Source organism: Gopherus evgoodei, unplaced genomic scaffold, assembly GCF_007399415.2.
Source record: "Gopherus evgoodei ecotype Sinaloan lineage unplaced genomic scaffold, rGopEvg1_v1.p scaffold_82_arrow_ctg1, whole genome shotgun sequence".
In the NCBI taxonomy this organism is placed as follows: domain Eukaryota; kingdom Metazoa; phylum Chordata; order Testudines; family Testudinidae; genus Gopherus; species Gopherus evgoodei.
In genome coordinates this window covers 290692-311375 of record NW_022060103.1, presented here as the reverse complement: position 1 = coordinate 311375, position 20684 = coordinate 290692, and the positions used below count along the sequence as shown (strand labels likewise).

At 71.8% G+C, this 20684-nt stretch overlaps 1 protein-coding gene across 1 annotated transcript in view; it reads right to left on the bottom strand.

Annotated features, from left to right (window-relative positions):
• Positions 1-20049, bottom strand: part of HCFC1 (host cell factor C1) — a 21816-nt gene extending 1767 nt beyond the window's left edge. The window contains exons 1-18 of the mRNA XM_030548049.1: positions 19922-20049; positions 18918-19126; positions 17025-17173; positions 16166-16326; positions 14556-14764; positions 11980-12064; positions 11804-11910; positions 8745-8924; positions 7405-7758; positions 7072-7232; positions 6804-7001; positions 6216-6440; positions 5126-5233; positions 2745-2964; positions 2352-2494; positions 2129-2267; positions 1834-2054; positions 3-1728 (exon numbers count right to left, since the gene is read on the bottom strand). Of these exons, the coding sequence (XP_030403909.1) occupies positions 3-1728; positions 1834-2054; positions 2129-2267; positions 2352-2494; positions 2745-2964; positions 5126-5233; positions 6216-6440; positions 6804-7001; positions 7072-7232; positions 7405-7758; positions 8745-8924; positions 11804-11910; positions 11980-12064; positions 14556-14764; positions 16166-16326; positions 17025-17173; positions 18918-19110 (4579 nt within the window). The 5' untranslated portion in view covers positions 19111-19126; positions 19922-20049. The remainder of the gene's footprint in view (positions 1-2; positions 1729-1833; positions 2055-2128; positions 2268-2351; positions 2495-2744; positions 2965-5125; positions 5234-6215; positions 6441-6803; positions 7002-7071; positions 7233-7404; positions 7759-8744; positions 8925-11803; positions 11911-11979; positions 12065-14555; positions 14765-16165; positions 16327-17024; positions 17174-18917; positions 19127-19921) is intronic.
• Between the last annotated feature and the right edge of the window lie 635 nt (positions 20050-20684).

The window sequence follows — 20684 nt, the reverse complement described above, 5'->3', positions numbered from 1 at the left end:
GCGGGGCGTGGTAGCTGTGCTGGTGGTGCCCCTCTCGTGCGTCTCGCACGGGGGGTTGCTGCACACTCGCCCGGCACCCATGCTGGACGCGGGCGTGGTAGCTGTGCTGGTGGTGCCCGTCTCGTGTGTCTCGCACGGGGGGTTGCTGCACACTCGCCCGGCACCCATGCTGGACGCGGGCGTGGTAGCTGTGCTGGTGGTGCCCGTCTCGTGCGTCTCGCATGGGGGATTGCTGCACACTGGTCCGGCACCCATGCTGGATGTGGATGTGGTGGCCGTGTTGGTGGTGCCCGTCTCGTGCGTCTCGCACGGGGGGTTGCTGCACGCTCGCCCAGCATTCATGTTCAACGTGGCTGTGGTGGTGGTGCCCGTCTCGTGCGTCTCGGATGGGAGCTCTGGGCACGCTCGCCCAGTGCCCATGCTCGACCTGGTTGTGGCGCCCATCTCACAAGAGTCATTGACATGTGCTCGGTGCCCGGTCTCCGTGTCCGGTGCAACCATCGTCACGCTGCACGGCTGCTCCGTAGGCATGTCTGCTTTGGCTGACATGGTTGTATGAGTGGCACAAGTCTGTTGGGTTTGGCATGGGGGGCTCTCAGCTGCCCCCGGCCCACCGTCCAGCTGCCCCCGGCCCATGAGCGACCGGGCTGTGGTGGCAGTGTTGGTGGTGTGGGTCTGGTGAGCCTCACAGGGCCGGCCACCTGGCGCCGGCGATTGTGTGTTGGTACCAGGCACCGCCGAGGGGGGATTTCCCATCCTGGCACTGCACGGCTGCTCGGTGGGCACGCCAGCTTTTGCTGACATCGTGGTGCCGGTGGCACTGGTGTGCTGCGTTTGGCACGGTGGGTTGGGTGGGGCTACCAGGCCCCCATCTGGCTGCACCCGGCCCATGAGCGACCGGGCCGTGGTAGCCGTGTTGGTGGTGCCTGTTTCGTGCATCTCACACGGGGGGTTGCTGCACATTCGTCTGGAGCCCATGCTGGATGTGGCTGTGGTAGCCGTGTTGGTGGTGCCCGTCTCGTGCGTCTCGCACGGGGGGTTGCTGCACACTCGTCCGGCACCCATGCTGGACGTGGCCGTGGTGGCCGTGTGGGTGGTGCCCGTCTCGTGCGTCTCGCACGGGGGGTTGCTGCACACTTGTCCGGCACCCATGCTGGATGTGGCTGTGGTAGCCGTGTTGGTGGTGCCCGTCTCGTGCGTCTCGCACGGGGGATTGCTGCACACTCGTCCGGCACCCATGCTGGACATGGCCGTGGTGGCCGTGTGGGTGGTGCCTGTCTCGTGCGTCTCGCACGGGGGGTTGCTGCACACTCGTCCGGCACCCATGCTGGACGTGGCCGTGGTGGCCGTGTGGGTGGTGCCTGTCTCGTGCGTCTCGCACGGGGGGTTGGAGCAGACGCGCACTAACCCGCCGTTGGGCTGCCCAGCCTCCTGGCCCTCGCACACAAAGTGCACAGGCTGGGTCAGGCCGCCCATGTTGGCCACGACGGTGGCAGTGGCAGTGTTGGTGGTGCCGGTCTCATGGGTCTCGCAGGGCGGGTTGGAGCACACCAGGGTGACGGTGCCGGGCTGTGGGTCGCCCTGCCCCACGTCAGCGATAGTCACCGTGGCCGTGGGCTGCTCCGTGGTGGGCGAGGCCAGGATGGAGACCGGCAGATCGTGCACTGGCTGGGCATCCACCCCGCTGGGCGTTGTGATCAGCGTCACCTGCGTGGGCTGAGAAACGGGCTGGGGGTCGGGAGACGGGCAGGGTGAGGGGCTGGGCCCGTGTCCCACGGCCCCCTGCCCCTCCCCGCCCCCCACTGCCTCCCTCTGTTTGGCGCCCCCCCATACCTGCATGGTGATGGTGGGCGTGCCCAGCCCGCTGGCGGCCGTCATGGTGGTCTGGGCGGCAGAGACGGTGATGGCAGCCGGGTTGATCACCTGGCTGGACAGGGTGGCGATGGTTCCCAGCGTGGTGATGGGCGTGGCCAGGGAGGCGTTGGTGCTGTGGCCCCCTGCGCCAGCTAGGCTGGTGGAGACGGTGCCTGTCACGGTGCCCAAGGTGGTGACACCTGGGGGGAGGGAGAGCCAGTCAGTGCCCGAGCCGGCTTTGCAGCCCAGCCCAGCCCTCGCCCAGCCCCCTTACCCGTGGTGCCTTTCACCACCAGCGTGGTGACGGTGGGCTTGACCGCGGAGACGGTGACGGGCGTGACCAGCCGCACGCCGCCCATGGGCACAGTGCGCAAGATGGTGCCGGGCTGGCCGGGTGCACCCTTCAGGACCACCTGCCAGGAGGGGAGAGAGAGGTGGTGAGGCTGGGGCGGGGGCAGGCCCCTGGCCGCCCTGGCGCCCCCAAAGCCCCTGCTCACCTGCGTGACGCCCTGCTGTCCGTGGGCCGTGCCCAGCTTGGGCACTGCCGTGATGATCTTGGCGGGGGCGCCCGTGCCGGAGGTCATGACCTTGGTGGTGATGATGGTGATGGGGGCCTTGATCCCAGGGCTGCTGGTCACACCTGAAGGGAGCCGGGGGGGGGTCAGTGCAGAGCTCCAGGGCAGCCCCATGGCCACGGAGCCCCCTTGTCCCGCTCCCTGGCAAGGTCTCCCCCAGATCAAATACCAGCCCTGTTCCCTAGAGCAGCCAGCCAGGGACGTCTCTGGGTTATACCCCCCAACCCCCTGCACACAGCCCCAGCCCTTCTCCCCCCCGCGGGCGACCCCCTCCAGCACCCGCGGGCGACCCCCCCCCCGCGGGCAGGCCGTTACCCGTGGCCCCGGACTGGGTGATGATAGCCGACATGGGGATGGTTTTGATGATGGTGGTGGTGCCCGGCTTGGTGGTGCTGGGCGAGACGCTGCTGATGCCCAGGATGGTGGGCTTGGGGCCGGTGCCGCCCGCCTGCGTGGTGGTGATGATGGTGGTGGGCTTCCCATCCGCTGACGTCACTAGCTTCAGGATGGTGCCCGCTGGCAGGGGGCCCTTGGTCTGGGGGAGCACGGAGCAGGCAAGAAAGGGTTAATGCAACTTGCCCCCCCCCCGAGAGCAGAGCACTCAGGATTCCTGTCTCTACTGGTGGGGGAGCTGGGAGCCAGGACTCCTGGGTTCTCTCCCGGCTCTGGGAGGGGAGTGGGGGCTGGTGGGTTAGAGCGGGGGGGCTGGGAGCCAGGACTCCTGGGTTCTCTCCCGGCTCTGGGAGGGCAGTGGGGTCTGGTGGCTAGAGCAGGGGGGGCTGGGAGCCTGGACTCCTGGGTTCTCTCCCGGCTCTGGGAGGGGAGTGGGGGCTGGTGGGTTAGAGCGGGGGGGCTGGGAGCCAGGACTCCTGGGTTCTCTCCCGGCTCTGGGAGGGGAGTGGGGGCTGGTGGGTTAGAGCAGGGGAGCTGGGAGCCAGGACTCCTGGGTTCTCTCCCGGCTCTGGGAGGGGAGTGGGGGCTGGTGGGTTAGAGCAGGGGGGCTGGGAGCCCGGACTCCTGGGTTCTCTCCCGGCTCTGGGAGGGGAGTGGGGGCTGGTGGTTAGAGCAGGGGGGGGCTGGGAGCCAGGACTCCTGGGTTCTCTCCTGGCTCTGGGAGGGGAGTGGGGGCTGGTGGTTAGAGCAGGGGGGGCTGGAAGCCAGGACTCCTGGGTTCTCTCCCTGGCTCTGGGAGGGCAGTGGTGTCTAGTGGTTAGAGCAGGGGGGGGCTGGGAGCCAGGACTCCTGGGTTCTCTCCCCGCTCTGGGAGGGGAGTGGGGGCTGGTGGTTAGAGCAGTGGGGGCTGGGAGCCAGGACTCCTGGGTTCTCTCCCGGCTCTGGGAGGGGAGTGGGGGTTGGTGGGTTAGAGCGGGGGGGCTGGGAGCCAGGACTCCTGGGTTCTCTCCCGGCTCTGGGAGGGGAGTGGTGTCTAGTGGTTAGAGCAGGGGGGGCTGGGAGCCAGGACTCCTGGGTTCTCTCCCGGCTCTGGGAGGGGAGTGGGGGCTGGTGGGTTAGAGCAGGGGGGGCTGGGAGCCAGGACTCCTGGGTTCTCTCCCTGGCTCTGGGAGGGCAGTGGTGTCTAGTGGTTAGAGCAGGGGGGGCTGGGAGCCAGGACTCCTGGGTTCTCTCCTGGCTCTGGGAGGGGAGTGGGGGCTGGTGGGTTAGAGCGGGGGGGCTGGGAGCCAGGACTCCTGGGTTCTCTCCCGGCTCTGGGAGGGGAGTGGGGGCTGGTGGGTTAGAGCAGGGGGGGCTGGGAGCCAGGACTCCTGGGTTCTCTGCCTGGCTCTGGGAGGGGAGTGGGGGCTGGTGGTTAGAGCAGGGGGGGCTGGGAGCCAGGACTCCTGGGTTCTCTCCCGGCTCTGGGAGGGCAGTGGGGGCTGGTGGTTACAGCAGGGGGGCTGGGAGCCAGGACTCCTGGGTTCTCTCCCGGCTCTGGGAGAGCAGTGGGGGCTGGTGGTTAGAGCAGGGGGGCTGGGAGCCAGGACTCCTGGGTTCTCTCCCGGCTCTGGGAGGGCAGTGGGGGCTGGTGGTTAGAGCAGGGGGGCTGGGAGCCAGGACTCCTGGGTTCTCTCCCCGCTCTGGGAGGGGAGTGGGGGCTGGTGGGTTAGAGCGGGGGGGCTGGGAGCCAGGACTCCTGGGTTCTCTCCCGGCTCTGGGAGGGGAGTGGGGGCTGGTGGTTAGAGCAGGGGGGGCTGGGAGCCAGGACTCCTGGGTTCTCTCCCGGCTCTGGGAGGGGAGTGGGGGCTGGTGGGTTAGAGCAGGGGGCTGGGAGCCTGGACTCCTGGGTTCTCTCCCCGCTCTGGGAGGGGAGTGGGGGCTGGTGGGTTAGAGCGGGGGGGCTGGGAGCCAGGACTCCTGGGTTCTCTCCCGGCTCTGGGAGGGGAGTGGGGGCTGGTGGTTAGAGCAGGGGGGGCTGGGAGCCAGGACTCCTGGGTTCTCTCCCGGCTCTGGGAGGGGAGTGGGGGCTGGTGGTTACAGCAGGGGGGCTGGGAGCCAGGACTCCTGGGTTCTCTCCCGGCTCTGGGAGGGCAGTGGGGGCTGGTGGTTAGAGCAGGGGGGCTGGGAGCCAGGACTCCTGGGTTCTCTCCTGGCTCTGGGAGGGCAGTGGGGGCTGGTGGGTTACAGCAGGGGGGGCTGGGAGCCCGGACTCCTGGGTCCCATTCCCAGCGCTGCCTCCCCCCGTGCGAGGATGCGCTCACCTGGATGATCTGGGTGACGGGGCCGCTGGACGCCTGGCCGGTCACGGCCGAGGTCTGCACTGGCTTGGTCTGCACGACCGACATCACTTTGCCGAGGTTAGAGATCTGCTGGGGAGAGAGCCATGAGCAGTGCCCCCCATGCCCCCGTCCCACAGCATTCTGGGAGAGAAGTGACATGCAGTAGGGAGGGGAGTGGGAAGAGCAAGGGGGTGATTTAACTTGAGAGATACCTGAGTAAGGGGGTGGGGCAGAGGAGGAGAGAGACTCTGTTTTGGGCTGGGTGGTGAAACGCAGGGAATCCCAAATGGGGGGTCTGAGGTCCCTGCCCCCCAGGGACCAGGCAGGGGGGTCCTGGTTGTACCCGTGCGCTCTGCTTGGGGCTATGTTCCTGCTGGCTAATAACCCTGCTGTGTTACTGGCTGGCTGGGTCCCGGGGATCCCAGGAAGAGGGGGGCCGGGCCCTCCCTGCCCACTCCGTGACAAGAGGCGCCTCCCAGCACAGCCCCCAAACAACTGTTACACCTGGACCCCACCCTGCAGCAGGTGAGCTGGGGCCCTTGGCAGACCTGGAGCACCCCCCAGCTCAGGGAGAGGACAGGTCTGGGAGCCAGGACTCCTGGGTTCTCTCCCGGCTCTGGGAGGGGAGTGGGGGCTGCTGGTTAGAGCAGGGGGGACTGGGAGCCAGGACTCCTGGGTTCTCTGCCGGCTCTGGGAGGGGAGCAGGGGCTGGTGGTTAGAGCAGGGGGGGCTGGGAGCCCGGACTCCTGGGTTCTCTCCCCGGCTCTGGGAGGGGAGTGGGGGCTGGTGGTTAGAGCAGGGGGGGCTGGGAGCCAGGACTCCTGGGTTCTCTCCCCGGCTCTGGGAGGGGAGTGGGGGCTGGTGGTTAGAGCAGGGGGGGCTGGGAGCTAGGACTCCTGGGTTCTCTCCCCAGCTCTGGGAGGGGAGTGGGGGCTGGTGGTCAGAGCAGGGGGGGGCTGGGAGCCAGGACTCCTGGGTTCTCTCCCCGGCTCTGGGAGGGGAGGGGGGGCTGGTGGTTAGAGGAATGGGGGCTGGGAGCCAGGACTCCGGGGTTCGCGCCCCCGGCACTTACCAGTGCGCTGCCCCCTGGCACGGAAATGGGGCTCTTCACCAGGGTAATGGTCTTGGTGACGCCACCCACCACGGTGGTCATGACCTGGGCCTGCTGTGCCACGGTGACCGTGCCCGACTTGTGCACAGTGATGATCGGTCGCGTGGCCGCGTTGGTCGTGGATGACACTGAAGTGCCCACCTGGGCTGCCGCCGTCTTCAGCATGCGTGTGGCTGGGTTACTCACCTGGTGCAGGGAGACGGGCACCCTTAGCAGGACACCTGGGTTCTCTCCTTGGATCCAGGAGAGGAGTGGGGGCTGGTGGGTCAGAGCAGGGGGGCTGGGAGCCAGGACTCCTGGGTTCTCTCCCGGCTCGGAGAGGGGAGTGAGGGCTGGTGGGTCAGAGCAGGGGGGCTGGGAGCCAGGACTCCTGGGTTCTCTCCCTGGCTCGGAGAGGGGAGTGGGGGCTGGTGGGTCAGAGCAGGGGGGCTGGGAGCCAGGACTCCTGGGTTCTCTCCCGGCTCGGGGAGGGGAGTGGAGGCTGGTGGTTAGAGCGGGGGGGGGGGGTCCTGGGTTCTCCCCCTGGCTCCAGGGCAGGGCGTCTCTTACCATGACGGGGGAGGAGGCCACCTTGACGGTGCTGGGCAGCGTGGCCGTGCCCGGGGAGACGGCCATGGTCTTGACGATGGTGGCGCCAGCTGGCACGCTCAGCACGGTGGGCGTGGAGGAGGGGGGGATCTTCTGTGTGGCGGCGGCGGCGGCCGCCAGGGCGGCCATGCCGCTCATCTGGGGGCTGCTGCCGATCACCTGGGGGCAGAGGGAAGCGGTCAGGGCCGCCCCGCGGCAGGACCCAGACCCACCGGCAGAGGGTACTTACCGTGCCCTGCGTGCTCTGCGTGGGCACCACCATGCGCACGCCGGCCGGCAGCGAGGTCACCGTCACCGGGGCCTTGCCCGCCTGTCCAGCTGAGCGCACCGTCACCAGGGGGGGCCCTGGGGGCGCCTGGGGGCCTGTCACCTTCAGCACGGCCGGGACACCTGCCAGGGCAAGGGCAGCGTGAGAGGGGCAGTGAGAGCCCTGCCCCCCAGTGGGCACTGCCCATCCCCCTGCAGGAAGCTGGGCCCCTGCTCCCCCGCCCCTGTGAGTCCGGTCACCCCCTCAAAGGAAGTCCAAGCCCCCCCGTCCCCCCAGGAGTCTGGCCCCACTCACCCTGCGTGCGTGCGGGGCTGGCCACGGGCAGGGGCGTGCCGGGCACGGAGGGCAGCAGCTGGATGGTGGTGGTGGGCGTGGGGGCGGCGGCCTGGGGCAGCAGAGTGATGCCCATCTGCGCCAGGGGCTGGCTGGCGGGCGGGGCGGGCGCGGCAGCGGCCGGGGCGGGGCTCTTGGGCGGGTTGGCAGGCACGGAGGGCACCGGGGCGGGGGCGGGCGAGGCGGCCGCCGGGATGTCGTACTTCTGCAGCTGCAGCAGGTAGGTGTCGGCCGTGGGCACCGAGCCCCAGCTCACCTCCAGCGAGTTGGTGTTGGCCCGAACCAGCTGCACCCGGGAGGGGGCCGGGGGCTTCTCTGGGGGCAGAGGGGGGGTAAGAAGCTGGAGCCTGCCCCCGCCAGGCATCCCCCCAGCCCCATGCACCCGGGGACCCGGCTCTCCACCCGCGGCCTCCCCCCTGCCCCCGGGGACCCGGCTCTCCGCCCGCCCGCCTGCGGCCTCCCCCCCCTGCCCCCGGGGACCCGCTCTCCGCCCGCCCGCCTGCGGCCTCCCCCCCCTGCCCCCGGGGACCCGGCTCTCCGCCCGCCCGCGGCCTCCCCCCCCTGCCCCCGGGGACCCGGCTCTCCGCCCGCGGCCCCCCCCCCCTGCCCCTGGGGACCCGGCTCTCCGCCCGCCCACGGCCTCCCCCCGCCCCTGCCCCCGGGGACCCGGCTCTCCGCCCTCGGCCTCCCCCCCCTGCCCCCGGGGACCCGGCTCTCCGCCCGCCCGCGGCCTCCCCCCTTCCGGGGACCCAGCTCTCCGCCCGCCCGCGGCCTCCCCCCCTGCCCCCGGGGACCCGGCTCTCCGCCCGCCCGCGGCCTCCCCCCCCTGCCCCCGGGGACCCGGCTCTCCGCCCGCCCGCGGCCTCCCCCCCTGCCCCCGGGGACCCGGCTCTCCGCCCGCCCGCGGCCTCCCCCCCCTGCCCCCGGGGACCCGGCTCTCCGCCCGCCCGCGGCCTCCCCCCCCTGCCCCCGGGGACCCGGCTCTCCGCCCGCCCGCGGCCTCCCCCCTTCCGGGGACCCAGCTCTCCGCCCGCCCGCGGCCTCCCCCCCCTGCCCCCGGGGACCCGGCTCCCCGCCCGCCCGCGGCCTCCCCCCCCTGCCCCCGGGGACCCGGCTCTCCGCCCGCCCGCGGCCTCCCCCCCCTGCCCCCGGGGACCCGGCTCCCCGCCCGCCCGCGGCCTCCCCCCCCTGCCCCCGGGGACCCGGCTCTCCGCCCGCCCGCGGCCTCCCCCCCTGCCCCCGGGGACCCGGCTCTCCGGGCCGGGCTGGCTGCCCCGTGCCCCCCGCAGCCCGGCACTCACCCGTCTCCAGGTACCAGAGGTCCTTGCAGCACACCTGGTTGTTCCAGGCCTTGCGGTAGCCGTCGCGGCCGCTCCAGATGTAGAGCCGGCTGTGGATGGAGACGGCGCAGTGCCCCGCCCGGGCCCGCGGGACGTTGTCCTCCAGCGTGTCCATGAGGATGGGCTCCCAGGCCATGGAGTCTGTGGGGAGGGGCCGGGGTCTGGTTCCAGCAGGGGCACGGGGGGGCCCTCACCCAGGTTGAGGCAGGCAGCGTGTTGGTGCAGGGACAGGGGAGCCGGGGGGCTCTGGGGGGGCACGGGGGGGTCCCTTACCCAGGTTGAGGCAGGCAGCGTGTTAGCGCAGGGACAGGGGAGCTGGGGGGCTCGGGGGGGGCACGGGGGGGTCCCTTACCCAGGTTGAGGCAGGCCAGCGTGTTAGCGCAGGGACAGGGGAGCCGGAGGGCTCTGGGGGGGCACGGGGGGGTCCCTTACCCAGGTTGAGGCAGGCCAGTGTGTTAGCGCAGGGACAGGGGAGCCGGGGGGCTCTGGGGGGGCACGGGGGGGTCCCTTACCCAGGTTGAGGCAGGCCAGCGTGTTAGCGCAGGGACAGGGGAGCTGGGGGGCTCTGGGGGGGCACGTGGGGGTCCCTTACCCAGGCTGAGGCAGGCAGCGTGTTAGCGCAGGGACAGTGGAGCCGGGGGGTTCGGGGGGGGCACGTGGGGGTCCCTTACCCAGGCTGAGGCAGGCCAGCGTGTTAGCGCAGGGACAGGGGAGCTGGGGGGCTCTGGGGGGGCACGGGGGGGTCCCTTACCCAGGTTGAGGCAGGCAGCGTGTTAGCGCAGGGACAGGGGAGCCGGGGGGCTCGGGGGGGGCACGTGGGGGTCCCTTACCCAGGTTGAGGCAGGCCAGCGTGTTAGCGCAGGGACAGGGGAGTTGGGGGGCTCTGGGGGGGCACGGGGGGGTCCCTTACCCAGGTTGAGGCAGGCAGCGTGTTGGTGCAGGGACAGGGGAGCCGGGGGGCTCTGGGGGGTCCCTTACCCAGGCTGAGGCAGGCCAGCGTGTTAGCGCAGGGACAGGGGAGCCGGGGGGCTCTGGGGGGGCACGGGGGGTCCCTTACCCAGGTTGAGGCAGGCAGCGTGTTAGCGCAGGGACAGGAGAGCCGGGGGGCTCTGGGGGGGCACGGGGGGGTCCCTTACCCAGGTTGAGGCAGGCCAGCGTGTTAGCGCAGGGACAGGGGAGCCGGGGGGCTCTGGGGGGGCACGGGGGGGTCCCTTACCCAGGTTGAGGCAGGCCAGCGTGTTAGCGCAGGGACAGGGGAGCTGGGGGGCTCTGGGGGGGCACGGGGGGGTCCCTTACCCAGGCTGAGGCAGGCAGCGTGTTAGCGCAGGGACAGGGGAGTTGGGGGGCTCTGGGGGGGCACGGGGGGGTCCCTTACCCAGGTTGAGGCAGGCAGCGTGTTGGTGCAGGGACAGGGGAGCCGGGGGGCTCTGGGGGGGCACGGGGGGGTCCCTTACCCAGGCTGAGGCAGGCCAGCGTGTTAGCGCAGGGACAGGGGAGCCGGGGGGCTCTGGGGGGGCACGGGGGGGTCCCTTACCCAGGTTGAGGCAGGCAGCGTGTTAGCGCAGGGACAGAAGAGCCGGGGGGCTCGGGGGGGGCCCGGGGGGGGTCCCTTACCCAGGCTGAGGCAGGCAGCGTGTTGGTGCATGGACAGGGGAGCCGGGGGGCTCTGGGGGGGCACGGGGGGGGGCCCTTACCCAGGCTGAGGCAGGCCAGCGTGTTAGCGCAGGGACAGGGGAGCCGGGGGGCTCTGGGGGGGGCACGGGGGGGTCCCTTACCCAGGTTGAGGCAGGCAGCGTGTTAGCGCAGGGACAGGGGAGCCGGGGGGCTCTGGGGGGGCACGGGGGGGTCCCTTACCCAGGTTGAGGCAGGCCAGCGTGTTAGCGCAGGGACAGGGGAGCTGGGGGGCTCTGGGGGGCACGGGGGGGTCCCTTACCCAGGTTGAGGCAGGCAGCGTGTTAGCGCAGGGACAGGGGAGCTGGGGGGCTCGGGGGGGGGCACGGGGGGGTCCCTTACCCAGGTTGAGGCAGGCCAGCGTGTTAGCGCAGGGACAGGGGAGTTGGGGGGCTCTGGGGGGGCACGTGGGGGTCCCTTACCCAGGTTGAGGCAGGCAGCGTGTTAGCGCAGGGACAGGGGAGCCGGAGGGCTCTGGGGGGGCACGGGGGGGTCCCTTACCCAGGTTGAGGCAGGCCAGTGTGTTAGCGCTGGGACAGGGGAGCCGGGGGGCTCTGGGGGGGCACGGGGGGGTCCCTTACCCAGGTTGAGGCAGGCCAGCGTGTTAGCGCAGGGACAGGGGAGCTGGGGGGCTCTGGGGGGGCACGGGGGGGTCCCTTACCCAGGTTGAGGCAGGCCAGCGTGTTAGCGCAGGGACAGGGGAGCTGGGGGACTCTGGGGGGGCACGGGGGGGTCCCTTACCCAGGCTGAGGCAGGCAGCGTGTTAGCGCAGGGACAGGGGAGCCGGGGGGCTCGGGGGGGGCACGTGGGGGTCCCTTACCCAGGTTGAGGCAGACCAGCGTGTTAGCGCAGGGACAGGGGAGTTGGGGGGCTCTGGGGGGGCACGGGGGGGTCCCTTACCCAGGTTGAGGCAGGCAGCGTGTTAGCGCAGGGATAGGGGAGCTGGGGGGCTCTGGGGGGGCACAGGGGGGTCCCTTACCCAGGTTGAGGCAGGCCAGCGTGTTAGCGCAGGGACAGGGGAGTTGGGGGGCTCTGGGGGGGCACGGGGGGGTCCCTTACCCAGGTTGAGGCAGGCAGCGTGTTAGCGCAGGGACAGGGGAGCCGGGGTACCCAGGTTGAGGCAGGCAGCGTGTTAGCGCAGGGACAGGGGAGCTGGGGGGCTCTGGGGGGGCACAGGGGGGTCCCTTACCCAGGTTGAGGTAGGCCAGCGTGTTAGCGCAGGGACAGGGGAGCTGGGGGGCTCTGGGGGGGCACAGGGGGGTCCCTTACCCAGGTTGAGGTAGGCCAGCGTGTTAGCGCAGGGACAGGGGAGCTGGGGGGCTCTGGGGGGGCACAGGGGGGTCCCTTACCCAGGTTGAGGCAGGCCAGCGTGTTAGTGCACTTCCACTCCTTCTCATGCGTGGCCACTTTGACGTCGTCCATGACGAGGGGCACCCAGCCCCCGAAGACGTACATCCTGGGGGGAGAAAGGGGGTCAGAGCTGCGCCGCGGGGCGGGGGGGGCTCGGGGGCGGGGGGGGGCTTACTTGTTGCCAATGGTGGTGGCGGAGTGCAGGCTGCGGGGGAGGGGCGCCACCCCACTCAGGCTCGGCTTGTTCCACGTCAGGGTCTCTGGGGAGGAGAAGAGACACCCTGAGACCCGGCCTGCGCCCCCCCGGCCCCCCCAGAGCCACGGGAACCCAGCCCCCCGGCCTGCACCCCCCCGGCCCCCCCAGAGCCACGGGAACCCAGCCCCCCGGCCTGCGCCCCCCCGGCCCCCCCAGAGCCACGGGAACCCGGCCCCCCGGCCTGCGCCCCCCCGGCCCCCCCAGAGCCACGGGAACCCGGCCCCCCGGCCTGCGCCCCCCCGGCCCACCCAGAGCCACGGGAACCCAGCCCCCCGGCCTGCGCCCCCCCGGCCCCCCCAGAGCCACGGGAACCCAGCCCCCCGGCCTGCGCCCCCCCGGCCCCCCCAGAGCCACGGGAACCCAGCCCCCCAGCCTGCACCCCCCCAGAGCCACCGGAACCCAGCCCCCCGGCCTGCACCCCCCGGCCCCCCAGAGCCACGGGATCCCGGCCCCCCGGCCTGCCCCCCCAGAGCCAGCGGGAACCCAGCCCAACCCCCAGCCTGCGCCCCCTCCCAGCACCCCCCAGAGCCAGCGGGAACCCAGCCCCCCAGCCCAACCCCCAGCCTGCGCCCCCCCGCGAGCCATGGGAACCCAGCCCCCCGGCCTGCGCCCCCCCCAGCACCCCTCAGAGCCAGCGGGAACCCAGCCCCCCAGCCCAAACCCCAGCCTGTGCCCCCCGCCGCGCTCCCCAGAGCCAGAGGGAACCCAGGCCCCTGGCCTGCGCCCCCCCGAGCCACGGGAACCCAGGCCCCCAGCCTGCGCCCCCCACAGCCCCCCAGAGCCACGAGAACCCAGCCCCCCAGCCCAACCCCTGGCCTGCGCCCCCCCAGACCCCCCAGAGCCACGGGAACCCAGCCCCCCGGCCTGCACCCCCCCATGCCCCCCCAGAGCCACGGGAACCCAGCCCCCCAGCCCAACCCCCTGGCCCCCCAGAGCCACCGGAACCCAGCCCCCCGGCCTGCACCCCCCGGCCCCTCAGAGCCACGGGATCCCGGCCCCCCGGCCTGCCCCCCGCAGAGCCAGCGGGAACCCAGCCCAACCCCCACCTGCGCCCCCTCCCAGCACCCCCCAGACCAGCGGGAACCCAGCCCCCCAGCCCAACCCCCAGCCTGCGCCCCCCCACGAGCCATGGGAACCCAGCCCCCCGGCCTGCGCCCCCCCCAGCACCCCTCAGAGCCAGCGGGAACCCAGCCCCCCAGCCCAAACCCCAGCCTGTGCCCCCCGCCGCGCCCCCCAGAGCCAGAGGGAACCCAGGCCCCTGGCCTGCGCCCCCCTGAGCCACGGGAACCCAGCCCCCCAGCCCAACCCCTGGCCTGCGCCCCCCACAGCCCCCCAGAGCCACGAGAACCCAGCCCCCCAGCCCAACCCCTGGCCTGCGCCCCCCCACGGCCCCCACAGAGCCAGCGGGAACCCAGCCCCCCGGCCTGCGCCCCCCCACGGCCCCCACAGAGCCAGCGGGAACCCAGCCCCCCGGTGTACTGGTTCCAGGCCCCCCAGCCCAACCCCCGGCCTGTGCCCCTCCGCGCCCCCCCCAGAGCCAGCGGGAAGCCAGCCCCCCGGGGTCCTGGCTCCAGCCCTCCCAGCCCAACCCCCAGGCTGTGCCCCCCCGCGCCCCTCCCGAGCCAGCGGGAACCCAGCCCCCCATGGCCCAGGGGGACGTAGGGGGGTGCAGGCCTGGGTGGCTGGGTTCCCGCTGGCTCTGTGGGGGCCGCGGGGGGGGCGCAGGCTGAGGGTTGGGCTGGGGGGGCTGAAGCCAGGACCCCGGGGGGCTGGTTTCCCACTGGCTCTGGAGGGGCATGGGGGGGCGCAACGAGAACCCAGCCCCCTGGGGTCCTGGCTCCAGTCCCCCCGGCCCAATCCCCGGCCTGCGCCCCCCCCGCGCCCACCCCAGAGCCAGCAGGAACCCAGCCCCCCAGCGTCCTGGCTCCAGCCCCCACGGAACCGGCGGAGAGCCCAACCCCCCACGTCCTGGCTCCAGCCCCCCCGGCCCAACCCCCGGCGTCCTGGCTCCAGCCCCCCACGGAACCGGCGGAGAGCCCAACCCCCCATGTCCTGGCTCCAGCCCCCCCGGCCCAACCCCCGGCGTCCTGGCTCCAGCCCCCCACGGAACCGGCGGAGAGCCCAACCCCCCATGTCCTGGCTCCAGCCCCCCCGGCCCAACCCCCGGCGTCCTGGCTCCAGCCCCCCATGGAACCGGCGAAGAGTCCAACCCCCCATGTCCTGGCTCCAGCCCCCCACGGAGCCGGCGGAGAGCCCAACCCCCCACGTCCTGGCTCCAGCCCCCCCCCGGCCCAACCCCCGGTGTCCTGGCTCCAGCCCCCCACGGAGCCGGCGGAGAGCCCAACCCCCCACGTCCTGGCTCCAGCCCCCCGGCCCAACCCCCGGCGTCCTGGCTCCAGCCCCCCACGGAGCCGGCGGCGAGCCCAACCCCCCATGTCCTGGCTCCAGCCCCCGAGCCCATCCCCCCGAGAACCCAGGCGTCCTGGCGGCCGTACCGATGTCCAGCGTCCAGAGGTCGCCGAGGCGGCAGCCGCTCATGCCCCCGTAGATGACGAGCTTGGATTTCTTGTTGTCCCTCTCGGTGTACACCACGGCGGTGTGGGACTCGCGGGGCGGGGGCAGCACCCCGTACGTGATGGGGATGTCCCAGGCCACCACGCCGGAGCCCGGGCGCAGCTCCAGGATGTACAAGTCATTCAGGTACCTGCGGGGGGATGTGGGCTCTTGGGGGGGGGCACAAATCCACCCCATCCCCAGGGATCCGGGACAGAGCAGTGACCTGCACTTCCACCTCGCACAGCTAGAAAGCAGCCTCTCCCAACAGCCAGGCACAGAACCCAGGCGTCCGGGCTGGAGGAGAGCACTCTAACCCACCTGACAGCTCCCCACTCCCACCCCAGCCGGGGGAGAACCCAGGCGTCCGGGCTGGAGGAGGGCACTCTAACCCACCTGACAGCTCCCCACTCCCACCCCAGCCGGGGGAGAACCCAGGCGTCCGGGCTGGAGGAGGACACTCTAACCCACCTGACAGCTCCCCACTCCCACCCCAGCCGGGGGAGAACCCAGGCGTCCGGGCTGGAGGAGGACACTCTAACCCACCTGACAGCTCCCCACTCCCACCCCAGCCAGGAGAGAACCCAGGCGTCCGGGCTGGAGGAGGACACTCTAACCCACCTGACAGCTCCCCACTCCCACCCCAGCCAGGAGAGAACCCAGGCGTCCGGGCTGGAGGAGAGCACTCTAACCCACCTGACAGCTCCCCCTCCCAGCCCAGCCGGGGGAGAACCCAGGCGTCCAGGCTGAAGGAGGACACTCTAACCCACCTGACAGCTCCCCACTCCCACCCCAGCCGGGGGAGAACCCAGGCGTCCAGGCTGAAGGAGGACACTCTAACCCACCTGACAGCTCCCCACTCCCACCCCAGCCGGGGGAGAACCCAGGCGTCCGGGCTGGAGGAGAGCACTCTAACCCACCTGACAGCTCCCCCTCCCACCCCAGCCGAGAGAACCCAGGCGTCCGGGCTGGAGGAGGACACTCTAACCCACCTGACAGCTCCCCACTCCCACCCCAGCCAGGAGAGAACCCAGGCGTCCGGGCTGGAGGAGGACACTCTAACCCACCTGACAGCTCCCCACTCCCACCCCAGCCGGGGGAGAACCCAGGCGTCCGGGCTGGAGGAGGGCACTCTAACCCACCTGACAGCTCCCCACTCCCACCCCAGCCGGGAGAGAACCCAGGCGTCCGGGCTGGAGGAGGACACTCTAACCCACCTGACAGCTCCCCACTCCCACCCCAGCCAGGAGAGAACCCAGGCGTCCGGGCTGGAGGAGGACACTCTAACCCACCTGACAGCTCCCCCTCCCAGCCCAGCCGAGAGAACCCAGGCGTCCGGGCTGGAGGAGGGCACTCTAACCCACCTGACGCCTCCCCACTCCCACCCCAGCCAGGGGAGAACCCAGGCGTCCTGGCTGGAGGAGGGCACTCTAACCCACCGGACACCTCCCCCTCCCCCACCAGCCGGGGGAGAACCCAGGCGTCCTGGCAACACCCCCCCCCCGCCCCCGCCAAGCCAGGAGAGAACCCAGGCGTCCTGGTGATCGCTCACCTGGGAATGTTGTTCTTGGGGTCCTCGCTGTCATTTGCCAGCCCCCCAAACAAGTAGCACTTGTTGCCCACAAGCGAGAAGCTGTGACCCAGGCGGGGGCAGGGGGGCGGCCCGTTCTTGGGGGTCTTGGCCTTGAGTCTCTTCCACTCCCAGCGGCTGGCCTGCAAGGGGGGGGTTTCCCAGTGACGGGGGATTCATTGCAATGCAGCCCCACTGCCCCCCACTCCTGCACACCCCACCCATCCCCCAGTCCCCTCCTAGAACCAGAGCAGAACCCAGGTGTCCTGGCTCCCAGTCAACCCCACTTCTCTCCAGAGCTGGGGAGAACCCAGGAGTCCTGGCTCCCAGCCACCCCCACTTCCCTCCCAGAGCCAGGGCAGAACCCAGGAGTCCTGGCTCTCAGCCCCCCTGCTCTAACCACCAGCCCCCCTCCCCTCCCAGAGCCGGGAGAGAACCCAGGAGTCCTGGCTCCCAGCTGCCCCCCCTCCCCTCCCAGAGCCAGGGCAGAACCCAGGAGTCCTGGCTCCCAGCCATCCCCACTCTCCTCCCAGAGCTGGGGAGAGAACCCAGGAGTCCTGGCTCCCAGCTGTTCCCCCTCCCCTCCCAGAGCCAGGGCAGAACCCAGGAGTCCTGGCTCCCAGCCATCCCCACTCCCCTCCCAGAGCTGGGGAGAGAACCCAGGAGTCCTGGCTCCCAGCCCCCCTGCTCTAACCACCAGCCCCCCTCCCCTCCCAGAGCCGGGAGAGAACCCAGGAGTCCTGGCTCCCAGCTGCCCCCCCTCCCCTCCCAGAGCCAGGGCAGAACCCAGGAGTGCTGGCTCCCAGCCCCCCCGGGCAGAACCCTGGCGTCCGGGCCCTACCTGCAGCTCGTAGAGGTCGCTGCTGTACTTGCCGTACTCCACCATGCCCCCGAAGACCAGCAGCCGGGTGCCGTCACACACGAAGCCGTAGGCGGCGCAGCCGGGAGGGATGTCGCCCCGCACGGCCGGGATGAACCACTGGTTGGTGGCTGAAGGGGGCAAGTGGGGCATGAGTGTCGGCGGGGGTGGGGAGGCTGGACGGAAAGTCCAGCCTGCAAGTTGCCCCCATTGTCCAGGGTTGTCCTCTTCCCCCTTCACAGCCCCCCCCCCCCCCGCAGCCTCCCACGGTGCAGAACAAACACCCCCACCTGAACCCAGGCGTCTGGGAATGGGGGGAGGGCAGAGCGGGGAGGGTTGAACCCAGGTGTTCGGGAACGAGGGGAGGGCAGAGCTCAGAGCGGGGAGGGCTGAACCCAGGCGTCCGGGAATGGGGGGAGGGCAGAGCGGGGAGGGTTGAACCCAGGTGTCCGGGAATGGGGGGAGGGCTGAACCCAGGCGTCTGGGAATGGGGGGAGGGCAGAGCGGGGAGGGTTGAACCCAGGTGTTCGGGAACGAGGGGAGGGCAGAGCTCAGAGCGGGGAGGGCTGAACCCAGGCGTCCGGGAATGGGGGGAGGGCAGAGCGGGGAGGGTTGAACCCAGGTGTCCGGGAATGGGGGGAGGGCAGAGCTCAGAGCGGGGAGGGCTGAACCCAGGCGTCTGGGAATGAGGGGAGGGCAGAGCTCAGAGCAGGGAGGGCTGAACCCAGGCGTCCGGGAATGAGGGGAGGGCAGAGCTCAGAGCAGGGAGGGCTGAACCCAGGCGTCCGGGAATGGGGGGAGGGCAGAGCTCAGAGCGGGGAGGGTTGAACCCAGGCGTCCGGGGCAGGCTGACATTGAGATGACCCTGTCGCACTGGACACTGCAGAGCGACAAGCAGGGGCAGCCCGAACAGCTCATCGTTGCCCCTGGATCCCAGACAAGGAAACTGAGGCAGGGACTTAGCCATGGTCACACAGGGAGCCTGCGGCAGAGAACCCGCCCCAGCCCTACCCACAACCCTCTGCTTCCCCCCCGCCACCTGGGCTGTGGGCAAACGAGCCGCCTGGCAAGCAGCTTCCTGAACGAGACTCTAGAGCCAGCCCCACAACAGTGTGACAATGGGGGGGTCGGACTCCAGGGTTCTCTCCTGGCTCTGGGAGGGGAACCAGGGTTATGGTTAGAGCCCGGACTCCTGGGTTCTCTTAGAAATGAACACAACGAGAAGCTGATGTGTGTGGGGTGGGGGTGGGGGGCTGACACCCCACTCAGAAAGCCACTTAGTGAAAACGTGGGGGGATGGATGGACAGCAGACCCGTCCCCCACCAACCCAGCAGCCCCCCAGACACCCTCGCTTGCCACAATCCCCAGACCCCTGAAGCACCTGGTGCTCCCCCTCACCCCCGGGTAGGCGCCCCCCCCAGCACCGTCTCCCCCTCCCCCACGGGCAGGCTCCCCCCTAGCACCCTCCCCCCTGGGCAGGCTCCCCCCAGCACCCTCTTCCCCTCCCCCATAGGCAGGCTCCCCCCCCAGCACCCTCCCCCCTCGCCCACGGGCAGGCCACCGCGGCAGCATTTGAAAGTTGAATTTGGCAGAAGAGGGTTTTGCCGCCAAGTGTCACGGGGGGCAGCTGCCAGCTGATGGCTGGGGAGAGGGGTGACCCTGTCTTCCATGCCCCCCCCAACAGCCACCACATGCTGGGGGGCAGTGTCCTCAGAGCCCCCCCTTATAGGTATGGGGCATGGCTCAGCCCCCCGTGTAACATGGGCACCGTGCCCAGTGGCGAGACAGATGCAGACAGAAAACGGCCCCGGCTAGGGGTGGGGGGTGACCCACACAGAAAGGAGGGGCCGGGACCCCCCAGGGTCGCCCCCCACCTGTGTTGTAGACGTGCAGCTCATCGACAATGCCCTCGTTCCCGCCCCCGAAGACGACGATCAGCTCCTTGATGGCCACAGCGCGGTGCCCGTGGCGGGGCCGGGGCACGGGGCCCGACCAGCCCACCACCCGCTTCCAGCGGGGCTGCAGGAGCGTGGGGCCGCTGGGGGCCGGGGGCAAGGCCACTGCCATGGCCCCTCTTGCTGTCCTGCAATGGGGGGGCAGGGGTTAGGTGAGGGGTCTATGAATGGCAGCCCTCTCGGTCCCCACCCTCCAGGCAAATAACTGTCTCTCCCCCACCCTGCCTGGGGCAGATAACCCCTCCCCCTCCCCCACTCTGGGGCCCTTGCTGCCTCTCCCCCACCTCTAGCCTGGGGCAGTTACTGCCCCTCCCCCAGCCCTTGCCCGGGGCAGTATCCGCCCCTCCCCCAGCCCTAGGCCGGGGCAGTATCCGCCCCTCCCCCACCGGTAGGATGAGGGCAGTATCCGCCCCTCCCCCACCGGTAGGATGAGGGCAGTATCCGCCCCTCCCCCAGCCCTAGGCCGGGGCAGTATCCGCCCCTCCCCCACCGGTAGGATGAGGGCAGTATCCGCCCCTCCCCCAGCCCTAGGCCGGGGCAGTATCCGCCCCTCCCCCACCGGTAGGATGAGGGCAGCTGCCCCTCCCCCAGCCCTTGCCCGGGGCAGTATCCGCCCCTCCCCCACCGGCAGGATGAGGGCAGCTGCCCCTCCCCCAGCCCTTGCCCGGGGCAGTATCCGCCACTCCCCCACCGGTAGGCTGAGGGCAGCTGCCCCTCCCCCAGCCCTTGCCCGGGGCAGTATCCGCCCCCCCCAAGCCCGGCCCTGGGAGCCGCCATCTTGTGCCGCCGGGGGAAAATGGCGGCGGCGGCGGCGAAGGAGCCTCCGCCTCCCCCCGGCGGCCCCGGCCCCGCGCGCGCCGCCCCCCGTGGCCCGGCCCGCGGCGCAGCCCAGCCCGCCTCGCCCCGGCCCCGGCGTACGGCACCGGAGGGGGCGGGAAGCGGCTGCCGGACGCCAGGCGCCTTCACGCCGCCCTGGGAGCCGCCATCTTGCGCCTGCTGTGTGCGGGGAGCCGCTCTTCCTTCCTTCCTCCTCCCGGCTCGGCCGCGGCGGGGGCGGGGCGGGGCGGGGCGCGCCGTACGGACTCCTCCCACTGGGCGCCGCCATCTTGGGGCGGGGCGCTGGGCGCCGCCATCTTACAACGCCGTACGGCAGGGACGGGCGCCGCCAGCGTGGGAGGCAGGAAAGCAAACGTCACCCCCCCGCGCCAATACCGGGCTGTGCCCCCGGCTGGGGAAGGAAGGGAGCAGGCCCGGCCGGGCTGGCAGAAAGCGCCCCCCCCCCCGCGGGGCCCGGAGCTGGGGACGCTGCTCTCTGCTTGGCGTGAACGGCAGAGGCGGACACCGGAACACAAGGCCCCAAGCCGCCCCCCGCCCCCCCCGCCGGGCCCCGGCGCCATCGCATGGAAGGAGACCCCCCCCCCGGCTCTCTATTTCCGGAACCCAGCGCGGCTTCGTGCCTCAGTTTCCCCCACCCCAGAAGGCAGGGCCCGTAGCTGAGCCCCGCCCTGGGGGCTCTGTGTGCCCGACCCCCGCTGTACGGCGGGCTCGCTGGGCGGCGCCATCTTGGCGCCGCCCTCCCTAGGGGCCGCCATCTTGGCGCCGCCCTCCCTAGGGGCCGCCATCTTGGCGCGCGCCCCGTAGCCGTTGGTGGAGCAGCCCCCCCCGCCCGGATGTGGCTCTTCTCAG